The following is a 14,491-nucleotide window of genomic DNA, read 5'->3' as shown; positions in this document are numbered from 1 at the left end:
GTAGAGCAGAGGGATCAAGTAGTGCAGGTGCATGGTTCATTAAAGGTCGAGTCGCAGGTTGATAAGTTGGTCAAAAAGGCTTTTGACCTTCATCAGTCACAGTATTGAGTATAGAAGGTACACAAAATTACTGGGGAAACTCAGCGGGTGCAGCAGCATCTATGGAGCGAAGGAAATAGGCGACGTTTCGGGCCGAAACCCTTCTTCAGACTGATGGGGGGTGGGGGGGGGGGGGGGAGAAGGAAGGAAAAGGGGAGGAGGAGGAGGAGGAGCCCGAGGGCGGGCGGATGGGAGGGTGGGAGGAGACAGCTAGAGGGTTAAGGAAGGGGAGGAGACAGCAAGGGCTAGCAAAATTGGGAGAATTCAATGTTAATGCCATCCGGACGCTAGGTCCCCAGACGGAATATGAGGTGCTGTTCCTCCAATTTCCGCTGTTGCTCACTCTGGCAATGGAGGAGACCCAGGACAGAGAGGTCGGATTGGGAATGGGAGGAGGAGTTGAAGTGCTGAGCCACCGGGAGTTCAGGTAGGTTATTGCGGACTGAGCGGAGGTGTTCGGCGAAACGATCGCCCAACCTACGCTTAGTCTCCCCGATGTAAATCAGCTGACATCTAGAGCAGCGGATGCAGTAGATGAGGTTGGAGGAGATACAGGTGAACCTTTGTCGCACCTGGAACGACTGCTTGGGTCCTTGAATGGAGTCGAGGGGGGAGGTGAAGGGACAGGTGTTGCATTTCTTGCGGTTGCAACGGAAAGTGCCCGGGGAGGGGGTAGTGCGGGAGGGAAGGGAAGAATTGACGAGGGAGTTGCGGAGGGAGCGGTCTTTGCAGAAGGCAGACATGGGGGGAGATGGGAAGATGTGGCGAGTGGTGGGGTCACGTTGGAGGTGGCGGAAATGGTGGAGGATTATGTGTTGTATTTGCCGGCTGGTAGGGTGAAAGGTGAGGACCAGAGGGATTCTGCCCTTGTTGCGAGTGCGGGGATGGGGAGAGAGAGCAGTGTTACGGGGTATGGATGAGACCCTGGTGTGAGCCTCATCTATGGTGGCGGAGGGGAATCCCCGTTCCCTGAAGAACGAGGACATTTCCGATGAGTATAGAAGTTGGGAGGTCATGTTGCAGTTGTATAAGACGTTGGTGAGACCGCGTTTAGAATATTGTGTTCAGTTCTGGGCACCATTTTTAAGGAAAGATATTGTCAAGCTTGAAAGGGTTCAGAAAAGATTTACGAGGAAGTACTTGCCCAGAGTAGGGGATTCGAGGACACAAGGTACTCGGGTCTCTATCATTACGATCATTACGAGGATGTTGCCTGGACTAGAGGGCATGAGGTGTAGGGAGAGATTGAGTAGGCTGAGTCTCTATTCCTTGGAGCAAAGGAGGAAGAGGGGTGATGTCATAGAGGTGTACAAAATCATGAGAGGAATAGATCGGGTAGGTACACAAGGACATAGGTTCAAGGTGAAGGGGAAAAGATTTAATAGGAATCCGAGGGTTAACTTTTTCACACAAAGGGTGGTGGGTGTATGGAAGAAGCTTCCAGATGAGGTAGTTGAGGTTGGGACTATCCCAATGTTTAAGAAGCAGCTGGACACAGGGCCGGATTTACGTATAAGCTTGACAAGCTTAAGCTTAAGGCCTGGAGATCTAGGGGGGCCTCGCAGAGCCGGATTTACCACTAGGCTTCATAGGGCCTCGAAATCTAGGGGGCCTCAGGCCAAGGCAGGACACCTGCCGTTCAACTCTGGGCGGGCCCCCCTCTCTATCTCTCTCTCTCTCTGTCTGTCACTCTCCATCTCCGCCCGCCATCCATATCCGTGTCCGGGCTGCCGGGTCTCCGCTCTCCGCTCGCTCCTCATCCGCAGGCATGGCAGGCCTCCTCGCACATGCGCACTGCTACGGCCAGCACATCCTCCCCAGCACATGCGCACAACCACGGCCAGCGCATCATCGGCCGCCCTGCGCATGCGCACAACCACGGCCAGCACATCAGCGGCCGCCCTGCGCATGCGCACTGCCAAGACAACTGGTCGGCGCTGGGCACATTCTCCCTCGCTTTGAATTGTGGGAGATCTGGCCGCCATTGCTATCCGGTCGCTGCCTCGCCGCGACCGCTGAAAACCAACGCAGAATCACTCCCTGACCCTGGATCTGGAGCAACTCCCTGGAGTAACTCTTGCTTCTGGTTTCCTGGTCTTCCATAAATATTCTAAATGGAATTTAAACTGGTGGAGGGCTGAACAATAACAGTCTATTGCATTTTATCTGTTTATTTATTGTTTATATATGTATGGTCTATGATATATAAAAAAACTGAACTTTAATCTCCTGTTCTGTATTATGTTTACATATTCTGTTGTGCTGCAGCAAGCAAGAATTTCATTGTCCTATCTGGGACACATGACAATAAAACTCTCTTGGCTCTTGACTTGGACTTAAGCAAAAAAGGGTTCTTGGGTAAAAAAGAGGTACCTTAAATTTAGTTGCATCTGGTTCGGTAACTATGGTAGGGTGAAGACTATTCCATGCTTTAATTGTGCGGGGGAACTCCATGGAGCAGCCAGCAACTCCGGATAGAAGAAATTGGGTGATGTTTCGGGTAGAGACCCTTCTTTAGACCCTCTGGTTTTAGTGTTTGTAGTTTAATTTAAAGATACAGCGTGGAAACAGGCCCTTCAGCCCACTGAGTCCACGCCAACCACCGATCACCCATACACTAGTTCTATCCCACACATTAGCGGAGTAAGTCAAGATTCAAGAGTGTTTTATTCTCTCACGTTCCAGATAGAACAATGAAATCCTTACTTGCAGTAGCACAACAGAATATGTAAAAATAGTACTCTGTAAACAATGTTATAAACGAGAAAACAAAACAGTGTATATTTACAGCTATATTTATAACTATATAAATTAGCTATATATAACTATATAAATATATGTGTGTGTGTGTGTTTGTGCGCGTGCGTGTGTGCGTGTGCGTGTGTGTGTGTGTGTGTGTGTGTGTGTATGTGTGTGTGTGTGTGTGTGTGTGTATGTATATAATATATATAACCACACACAGACACACAATTTCCCTCCTGGGATTAATAACATTCTATCATACAGTATCGTGTGTGTAGGAAGGAACTGCAGATGCTGGTTTAAACTGAAGATAGACATAAAAAGCTGGAGTAACTCAACAGGTCAGACAGAATCTCTGGACAAAAGGAAAATATTACGTTTTAGGTTGGGTCCGAATAGGTTCCTGCACACCTTTGGAATGTGGAAGGAAACAAGAGCACCCAGAGAAAACCCATGCGATCAAAGGGAAAAGGAGCAAACTCTATACCGACAGCACCCATATTCAGGATCATTTCCGGGTCTTTGGCCCTTTTAGGCAGCAACTTTATGGCCAATGTACTACCCCATAGTCTTGAACTTAATTAAAACATACAGTAACTGTGAAGGGGAACATAGTGTCACTTGGAGATTTAAAACTGAAAATTGATTTTTTCATTTTTTTAGTAACCAAAGTTGTCAACGTCCATTTTTTTTGCGTTGTGGAAAAAATATATAGTGGCACAGCTGGTAGACCTGCTGCCTCACATGCAGAGATCTGTGGTCGATCCTGTCCTCGGGCACTTTCTGTGTTCAATTTGCACATTCTCCCTGCAAACGTGTAGGTTTCCTCCCACATCCCAAAGATACATTGGCTTTTTAGGTTAACTTGTCTGTAAAATTGCCCCTAATGTGTAGGGAGTGGGTGAGGAAAGTGGGATAACAGAATTTGTGTGAATGGGTACACAAAAATGCTGGAGAAACTGAGCGGGTGAGGCAGCATCTATGGAGCGAAGGAAATAGGCTATGTTTCGGGTCGAGACCCTTCTTCAGACTGATGTGAGGGTGGGGGGGACGGGAAGACAAAAGGAAGAGGTGGAGACAGTGGGCTGAGGGAGAGCTGGGAAGGGAAGGAGAAAGCAAGGATTACCTGAAATTGAAGAAGTCAATGTTCATACTGCTGGGGATTAAACTGCCCAAGGTGCTGCTCCTACAATTTACTGTGGGCCTCACTCTGGCCATGGAAGAGGCCCAGGACAGAGAGGTCGGATTCGGAATGGGAGGGGGAGTTGAAGTGCTGAGCCACCGGGAGATCAGGTTGGTTATTGCGGTCTCTGCGGAAAGCCAACAGGGGAGGAGATGGGAAGATGTGGCCAGTGGTGGGACCCCATTGGTAGACAAAAAAGCTGGAGAAAATCAGTGGATAAGGCAGCATCTATGGGGCGAAGGAAAATACGACATTTCGGGTCGAGACCCTTCTTCAGATTGATGTCGGGGGGGGAGGGGGGACACGAAAAAGAAAGGAAGAGGCGGAGACAGTAGGCTGACAACAGAGAAAAAAAATTAGGTGAGAGCCCTGCAAGGTATATAATATTTTTGACACTGTCATAGGCCTTTCTTACATATGCTGTCACAACACACTGTAGTCTCTAAACAAACCTTCAGTAATTTTCCTTGCTCTCCATTTCAGAATAATAGTGTTTTAAGTCCTATAACTCAACACTAGCACTGGCAATAAATAAATAAATAAAAAAGCGCAGCTTTCCAGCCCCTTATCTCATTGGCCACGCTCGGCTGCAAATCAGTATCAATCTGGTGGACTATCTTCCTCTAGTCGTGGGGGTGGGGAATTTTGAGGGGCCTCACAAGTGGAACAGCTTAGGGCCTCTTTTCATCTAAATCTGGCCCTGGCTGGACAGGTACATGGATAGGACAGGATTGGAGAGATATGGACCAGGCCCAGACAGTTGGGACTAGTGGAGCTGGGACATGTTGGCTGGTGTGGGGTTGTTGGGCCAAAGATCCTGTTTCCACACTGTGACTCCATGACTCTAAAACATCATGTACGTCAGCCAGAGTAGAAATGGTTGATCTGTAACACATTCTTACTACGTTGCAAAATGGGTTAGCGTTCTATGTAATTGGCTGAACGTCTGGCCAATTCCGACCAGGCCCATTCTAGAAAGACTTGATTCTTGTTTTAAATGTGGGTATAAATCTGGAACTTAATCACTTGGTTACAGATGGTGGTTCTTCCACATTTGTAGATGAGAGTTTAATATCTTAATCGTTTTTGTTTTACTGGTGGTAAAAATATTAAAGCCCTCAATCAGCAATTGCAACTCCGTACCCGAAAGGCCCATCTGTATTTTTGTGTAACGCCCTCTTAAATTAGATCCACTAAACAACAAAAAAAATCTCTCTCCATACCAGCTTTTTCCTAAGAGAACCTTTGTACTAGAGAACCAAAAGTTACTTTCATAAATCTCCTAAAAAACTGTTCAAATGAGTCCTTAAACAAAAGATAATTCTACTAAAACATGCGTTAACACAAATAGGATATAATATAATAATAATAATAATAATAATAATAATAATAATAATAATAATAATAATAATAATAATACATTTTATTTATGGGCGCCTTTCAAGAGTCTCAAGGACACCTTACAAAATTTAGTAACAGAATAAAAAACATGTAAGCAGAATGAAACAAAACAAAAAATAACGGGAAAAAAAAAAAAAAAAAAAAAGAAATGAGTGAGGATTAAGGGAACATTTGCATCATGTGGCCCAAATTGGTAATAATGTGATTTCGACCAAGAACTAGAGAACCAAAAGTTACTTTGGAAATTGACACAAAGAAAAAAGGCATTGTAAATTTTAGCAGTATAGGAAAATGTTTCCATGTAGCCTCCCTGCAGTAATCAGACACACCATTATCTCATAAGGAAACAGCTGCTATTTTATCCATGGGTAGCTTTTGAAATTGAAAAGCAATCATTTCTATTGACATTTAGGCAAAAATGCTTCATTAAACAATGTAACATATAGCCTTTAGTATTTTCAGCTTGAGGTAACAAAAATAATCTTTTGGTCTTGAAAATACCTTTCAACTTGAAAATCCTGTGGCAAAAATAACTTTGTTATTGTGACTCTGAGATTCTCTCAAGCCTAATCTACTTTCCTTCATTGACAAAATTGTCTTCATAAACTATTTTCCATAGCACACAGTTTCTTACAAACACAACTATCACGGTGCAGCAGAACGATATGCACTACATTCTACATTTGTCCCGCCCCCTCCCCTGACATCAGTCTGAAGAAGGGTCTCAACCCGAAACGGCGCCCATTCCTTCTCTCCATAGATGCTGCCTCACCCGCTGAGTTACTCCAGCATTTTGTGTCTACCTTCGATATGTACTACATTCCAGGTAATGGCAAGCTAGTTTATGTTACCGTTCATTGTAATTTAATCCTGGCATCCAGATAACTTTCTGATAAATCTGTGCAGCACTCACTTCAAGCGCAATATTTCCTCTTGAAGGTATGGTGCTTACTGTTGCCCCGTTCGATACCAATAAACTCAGCACCTCACTATCAACCACTGAGTCAGCCACAGATTTGTGTCACAAAGAAGTCCAGTCACACTACTTGAAACCGAATATAGATTATACTGAAACATAATTTTATACATTTGAATAACCAGCAAGTTAACATTGGATACTTGTTTAAACATTGTAAATTAACATTAATATTGTTCCATATGAATTTCTAACTGACATTCTTTCATATCTTGTTTTCACCACATAATCCTGCTGGATATTTGCCAATCTTGTAACAAGCAGGAAGGGAACACATGAGAACTTCATTAGCAATTTGACTACAGTAATGCAATCCTATAAGATTATATAATCTTCCTGGCATTCTATCGATAAAGGTTTCACTTAAAAGGCAATGTTAATCTGTTAGATGTCTACAGTCTTCATTAACTGGCTACATTAAAAAGGGTTTATAGAGTATTACACTACTGCCACTATAACCAAATCAAGATTTATTTAATAGATCAACTGAAAATGAAACCATAAATGACATGAAAATATTTGCTAATTATGTTTATTAAAAAATATTTTCTCTCTTGTACTTTGCATCCTTCAAACTGAATTTTAATTCTATCCACAAAGGTTTAACTAGTTGCTGTAAATGCATTAAATGGATAAAATATGTCCTGCGACACAATCAGTGGCTCCATTAATGAGGCTAACTGGGATCAAGATGAGTAACATAATATTGGCCTTCCGACACACCTAACACAGAAACATAGAAAATAGGTGCAGTAATAGGCTATTCTGTCCTTTGAGCCAGCACCACCCTTTAATATGATCATGGCTGATCATCCAAAATCAGTTCCTTGATCCTGCATTTTTCCCATGTCCCTTGATTCTGATAACTGAAAAACATTCTATATCATATGCATTCCCACCCACCCATTCCCACTCCCTGCAATTCCCTATCATTTTCTCCCTCTTCCAAAGGGGACAACCGGATACTGGGCATTATCTCAGAACTATTGACAGCTCTCCACCATTTCAACTCCAGAGATCCGAAATACAGAATTGAAATTATATTGGGATGTAATCATTATAAACTTGGGGGTGGAAAAAAGTATTAATGTCCACCACCAACAACCCTGCACCAGAGTTACAGTTATACAAATTATTAGACTGTTCAATTATTTGAACATGTAAAATATACAGCAGTGGTAATTTCCCAATGTTCACTGCTGGCAACAAACTGTGCTGGAAGTTTCAGCAGGATCTCCAAGCAATTTTTCAACTAAATGATTAGCAACTGATTAACAGCACATGTTGAATTTCCAACATGTGTTACTAGTAAATCTGTCGCCATTTATCTGTCTCAACTTTTCTCACTCATCCTATTTCCATTCTTTCGCTTAACCCTTTCATTTCACTCAATTCCCTCTCTACCCTCTCCCCAGCCCATCTAACTTCATCTCCTCCTTATTTTATTAGGATAACTTTTCTTGCTTCCAAAATGATATTTTTTCAAAGTTAATTAGAATGCAAAGATAAACTTGGTTTTGCTTTCTCATTCCTGATAGCTTTTTCATGCCAACTGTTCCAAGTTTTAGGGATTTACTATCTTGGAAGTTCTATTAGCAATTATTTATGTATTCTATGCCTGAATTTTACCACAAACTTGGAACTTTTGTCATCTCTTTCCAGACATTTGTGCTCTAAGTCTTCTGAGAATAATTTACATTTGTACAAATGTAGCAGGCTATGAACTGATTTAAATTGTCATGCATTCTTCTTGATGCCAATGTGCTCAGGGGCCCTGGTTGTCTGTCTATCCAGTTCCCCTTGCCCACAATCCCTTCATATGTAGTGACCAAACACTTGTTTGTCCAATCCGGTGGCGACACAGTGGCACAGCGGCACAGCAGTAGAGACCCAAGTTTGATCCTGACAACAGGTACTGTCTGTATGAGTTTGTACATCCTTCCCACGACCAGGTTTTTTTTCCGGGTGCTCCAATTTCCTCCCACATTCGAAAGACGTGCATGTTTATAAGCTAATTGGCTTCTGTTACTTGTTCCACATGTGTCGGATAGAACTAGTGTAAGGATGATCACTGGTCAGCAAGGACTCAGTGGGCCAAAGGTCCTGTTCCTATACTGTATCTCTAAATTAAACTAAATCCTTATCCCTTCGATTGCCTGTCAGACCCCTAAACTAACCACTATCTCTGTTCATCCATTTTTGCTGAATCCAATTTTCAAATCCCCACCTCCTCTTCAGCAAAAACTGGTCAATCTTCTCCCCAAACAACCCTTTGCGGTGGTATCTTTAAATCATCCTCCCTATGCTTCTCACATCTCTCCTCCCACCACTCACAGCTCTACACACTTCCTCCAGTTTAGTTTAGTTTGGTTTAGAGATAGCGTGCAGAAACAGGGCCTTCGGCCCAACGAGTCCGCACCAACCAGCGATCCCTGTACATAAACACCATCCTACACACACTAGAGACAATCTACAATTATACCAAGCCAACTAATTTACAAACCTGTACGTCTTTGGAATGTGGGAGGAAACCGAAGGTCACGAGGAAAATGTACAAACTCCGTGCAGACAACACTCGTGGTCGGGATTGAACCCGCTCCCCTGGCACTGAAAGCGCTGCAAGGCAGCAACTCTAGCGCTGCGCCACCATGCTTCTCAAATGCACTCCCCACTGTCCATCAAACCCCACAATCAGTGGCCCACCTGTTTAGCTCCACAATGACCAGCAGACTAAAGACCATTGTGAATGCACAAAACCATATCATCCACGATCACATATGTGATTTTAAAAATTGTTGCTGAGGAGCCTTGCACATATTTGGTGCAGATCCCCTTCTCACCAAACTAAAACGTACCTTTCCATTTGTAGCTCATTCCGTCTCGTGCCTACAACTCACGAGCATTAAGTTCCTCTACTTGCCAACAATGCCAAGTTAACTGCTTGATTTTATGCAAAGTTTTTTTTAAATATAATTTTTAGTAAAAAGATTCTTCTCTTGCCAAAGAAAAATCAAACATGCTGGGAATACTCAGCACATCATGCAGTTAGAATGGAGAAAGGAACAGTTGGTGTTGAATTTGGAAGTTGATCATGTAAGCAATTGGAGTTTAGTTTAGTTTAGATTAGATTGGAGATACAGCATTTAAACAGGCCCTTCTGACCACCGGGTCCACACCGACCAGTGATGGCCACACACTAACACTGTCCTATACACACTCTTTACACTTATACCAAGCCAATTAACCTACAAACCTGTTTGGGAGTGTGGGAGAAAACCTCTCAAAGAAAACCCACAAAGTCACGGGGAGAATATACAAACTCTGTTCAGGCAGCTCCCGTAGTCAGGATCGAACCAGGTCTCCGGCGGTGCAAGCACTATAAGGCAGCAACACTACCGCTACACCATCATGGCACCCATATGTTGGCTGAGAATAATTTTATCTTGATTCAGGGATTATTGCTTCTCCTAAAATTTGTAGAATCTTGCAAAGACACAATTGGTGCTATCTCTCTTGTGCATTAAATTGTCTTCCTGTAGGCAGTCCAGGACTCAAAACCATACAGTAAATCCAAGATCACTGCTGTCCGGGGGACAATGATTGCAGTGCTAGGTTTGAGATCTTGATTTTCAGACACCTTTCCTCAGTTGACCTGGAGTCAAAATGACATTGGTGGAACCATTCATCCCTAGATTAACTCCACCCTGGCTGGGACTTTGCAGGTGATGAAGTGCAAATATTGCAGTGAGAAAGAGTAAGAAAAGCATGGATGGTGTTGACAAAAGTAGTCATGTGAAGATGCTCATCAGGAGCTTTTTAAATAAATGTTGTGTGATGAAATGGAGTTTAATTTGAGCAGGGTAAATGTAAGGGGAAAATATACAATTAATGGCATGACCCTTAACAGAATTGATATGCCGAGGGATCTTGGGGTCCAAGTCCATAACTCCCTGAAAATGGCAACACAAGTAGATAGTGTGGCAAAGAAGACATGTGGTATGCTTGGTTTCATTAGTCAGTGAGTATTGAGTATAAAAGTCAAGAAGTCATGATGCAGCTTGATAGGAATTTGGTTCGGCCACATTTGGAGTATTGCGTACAATTCTGGTCATCCCATTAGAGGAAGGATATGGATGATTTGGAAAGGGTGCAGAGGAGGCTTAGCAGAATGATGTCTGGATTAGGGGGTATTAGCTATAGGGAGGTTGGACAAACTTGGATTGTTTTTGCTGGAATGCCAGAGGTTTTGGAGATTCCTGATTGAAGTATATTAAATTATGACAGGAAAATTCAAATACTAAAAGGCATAGCTTGAAGGTGAGAGGTTAAAGAACATGTGCAAGGCAAGTTGTTTTTTTAAACCACAGAGGGTGGTGAATGCCTGGAACACGCTGCCGGTGGTGACGGTTGAAGTAGATACACTAGTGGCATTTAGCAAACTTTTAGATAGGCATATGGATATGCAGGGAATGGAGGGATATGGGTTACATGCAGGTAGATAAGTGATGGTCTTGGCATCATGTTTGGCACAGACATTGTGGGCCGAAGGGACTGTCTTGTGCTGCACTGCTCTATGATCTATGTACACACCTTGTGTTGAGTTAATCATGCGAGAGACATTGATTTTTCATCTCATTTTATAATATCACTGTCTATTCATTTTATATTGACTTCTGCTAGGGTGAAATACCAAAACAGTGACCTGACATGCACTGAATAACAACAGCCAGGAATGATTCTTGAGTTATTTAAAAATCCTAATTTTTTTTAAATTTTTGTTGATATGTGGACATACTGCATTCTCACACTATATCCAGGCATTGTAGGAGGCTTATTTGGAACTGACTCGGGAAGTGTATCCTTATTTGGATATCCTCAAAAATTGCATAAGCATGTGGAGAAAAGATTGCAAGCATCAGTCAATTCTATAAGAGGATGATCTTCTTGAAGCAATGCCTCCAGTACTGATGGTTTTTCAGCTGAGATTATTAAAAGTGACAAATCAGGAAGGTGTACAACTCACTTCAGGGCAGCTCTGATGAAAGTATGGAATGTACAAGGAAACCAATGCGTATGAAAATAAAATAACTTAGGCACACTATCATCAGTCTCCACTGTCTTTCTCTGCGAATCCAACTGTACAATATAGTGAGATATGTATTTATTTCCGTGAGAGCTGCACACCGACAGTTCTGCAGACTTGTACACACACACATGCACATATTCTCTTATCTTCACATTCCCTGTGGTACCTGGTGCATAGGTATCTCACTTATGCAACATTACTAAAATTAGCTATTCAGAGGGAGGGATGATAAAGGCAGGAAACTGAAGCTAACCTTTCCTCTCACAGTGCCATAAAATAGCATGCTGCCCAATTTTACGTATTGCACCAGAAATCATCCTTTATCCATATGTACCACATAAAACAATTCCCAATAATACATTATGTTATACAATGTTGCAATAAACTCTTGATGTTGAATTGATCATATATATTTTTTTTTAAATCTGAATTTATCTGTTGTTCTACTATTACCTTTTCACTGATTATAGAGTGCAGGGTTCATGTGACACAATTTAATAATAAGTAGAGAAGAGAAAACAATGTTCGGGCATTAAAAGTCTGAAAGCAAAACTGCTTACCTGAGGTGAGCACACTGTGCATTTGTTGTGGAGCCAACAGCTGGAGTGGTTGCTCTCGTTCCGAAATCTCATCTGAGGAGAAACACATTTCAGTCTCATAAATAGTCTGCAGCATCTTTCTTTTGTCCTTACTTCAGCCACATAAAGCTTTATCAGAATACGAATAGTCATTTCCTCTCTAATTCCTGAATCAGATGATTTGCATCTCACTACATCGTAAACTGCTCTGTCTCTCCCTCTCTCTCTCTCTCTCTCTCTCTCTCTCTCTCTCTCTCTCTCTCTCTCTCTCTCTCTCTCTCTCTCTCTCTCTCTCTCTCTCTCTCTCTCTCTCTCTTGCACAGATACACACAAATGACTAGACACACACTTTTAAACTGTAAGCCGAATCTCCTTTTCATTATTATGCTTCATGCAAGCCAAACATACATCCAGTTATAAAAAGCAGCCAAACATTTCTGCAAAATAATCTTTTTTTTTACCCCTTTTTAGCCAATTTGGTTTGCCTTGTTGAGGAAGCTGAAAGCAGCTGGAAAGGTGCAGTAACAGCAGCTGACGGAAGGTATTTTTCTCTTCTTTGCAAGCAATAGAGGATTTAAGTTAGTACAGAGCAGTCCCCTCACTGCTCTGCCCTGCTCATTTCCCTCCCAGTTGACAAAATCAAGTAATGAAACGTTTTCTTATGAATCAACAACACAGTCCGAAAGCGACAAAAATAGAACAATTGCTGTGTTAACCAAAAATAGGTCATGCATAGCAGGAGATTGAACTGTATTAATGCATTTGAAAAATACCACTACAAGTGCAAACAGTGTACAGCTGTCCAATCCCTCAGCTGGAAGTGCTGTTCTCCAGTCCGACTGCAATGTCTCAAAATGTATTGACTTCTATTTTTGTTCATACACTTAGAATAGACACTGCATCACCAGATCCTGTTTACATTAGATCAAAATCATTCATATTTGTCCAAGTTAATTATAGTTAAACATTTTGAAGCTATTGCATAAGTGGTGCTATCATTTTTAAAACTGCACCATTTCTGAACTTGACATTTTAAGCAGGCTCCAAAGTTAAATTGGGAACTCAGTTCACTGATCAGGTTCATGCTTAGGCTCATGCTAAGGCAGTTTAATGCAGTCATTTTTGTGGATGCACTCAATGGTGAAGTATTAGCTGATAAGTAAATCTCCACATCAGCTATGCACTTTAGTATCTAAATGAAGAGCAGACTATCGTACACAAAATAGTTTCAGAATAGTTCTTCTGGGACCTGCCAGTTTAATGATTAACATTGCCGGCTGATTTTCTTGCATCAGAACAGCCCACATTACATGCAGATAATCATTCATGTGTAAATCTCACGTTAAAAAGTTGTTGGTCACGACTTTCACTGCCGAAGATAAACGTGCATACATTTTTATAACTCAGCTGAAGAATGCAAGACTTTTCAGACACAATTCAAGTTCTTCTGAACTAGTTACTGCTGCTAAATATTGCAGCTAAATTATGCAAAAAATAGTCCCACAAACACCTGTAAAATAATCTATGAAATGAGCTAGTTAAGGGATTAATGATAGCCAAAATACTCCTTGACCTCTTCTCCAAGCAGTGTCTTGGGGTTTTAAACATTCTGAGAAACAGATAAGGCCTTGGCTTACCGCTTTGTCTGAAAATCTTCTCCTGACGCCTCTTAACACCCTATCTCCACTGAAGTAGCAATATTTTACTAAAATGTGATAATCCATTTGATCTATTAGGCCTTAAATATAGCTTAAAATTCTATGGTTTAATTTGTTGTGGTATTTTAAATACATAACTCAATACTGCCCCTAGGCCCAATCACATTTTCAGATGTTTGGTCTGGAAACAGTCAAAGAAGAAACAAATTATGTGCTGCATGTTGCACCTTTCAAAGATGCAGGGCTGCCAACTCTCACGCTTTGAGCGTGAGAATCACTCATTTGGCCAAATTCTCACGCTCTCACACGGATCACAAATTTCTCATGCTCTGTCGTGAGAAATTATGTGATCAACGAAAATGTCAAAACTCATATAAACTGCATGGGCCGTGGGTGTTGGAGAGCTGGGGCTAGAGCAACGGCGGGGACAGATGCCGGGAACAGATGCCGGGAGCGGGGCTGGTGAGTGTTTGCGGGCTGGTGAGTGTTTGCCGGGCTGGCGTCTCTCGCTGCAGCTCCGGCCATGGAGTAGCCTCAGTGCAAGAGTCCCGGGCCGTCGGAGGCATCGGAAGCGTTGCGCCGCTGCCGTGAGAGTCTCTGTGCTGAAGGGACAGAGACTCTCAAAGGGAGGGGGAGAGAGAGGGGAAGGAGACAGAAAGACAGGGGGAGGGGAGAGAGGGGGTTGAGAGAGAGGGGGGAGAGACAGAGGTAGAGAGAATGGGGAGGGAGAGGAGAGAGAGGGAGAGGGGGGAGAGAGAGGTAGGGGAG

The 14,491-nt window shown here is 42.6% G+C and overlaps 1 protein-coding gene across 5 annotated transcripts in view; it reads right to left on the bottom strand.

Annotated features, from left to right (window-relative positions):
* The window catches only part of hdac9 (histone deacetylase 9), a 503,463-nt gene that overhangs the window by 273,657 nt on the left and 215,315 nt on the right, over positions 1–14,491 (bottom strand). For 4 of the 5 annotated variants that reach the window (XM_033045928.1, XM_033045918.1, XM_033045937.1 and 1 more), the window contains one exon: positions 12,048–12,119. In XM_033045928.1, the coding sequence (XP_032901819.1) occupies positions 12,048–12,119 (72 nt within the window). Of the gene's footprint in view, positions 1–12,047; positions 12,120–12,526; positions 12,893–14,491 lie in introns of those variants that run through there. The other variant, XM_033045953.1, reaches the window with a different exon arrangement.

The sequence above is a fragment of the Amblyraja radiata genome, chromosome 2 (genome assembly GCF_010909765.2).
Source record: "Amblyraja radiata isolate CabotCenter1 chromosome 2, sAmbRad1.1.pri, whole genome shotgun sequence".
Lineage (NCBI taxonomy): Eukaryota > Metazoa > Chordata > Chondrichthyes > Rajiformes > Rajidae > Amblyraja > Amblyraja radiata.
The sequence above is the reverse complement of the archived record's forward strand: the minus strand, read 5'-3'. Positions and strand labels throughout refer to the sequence as shown.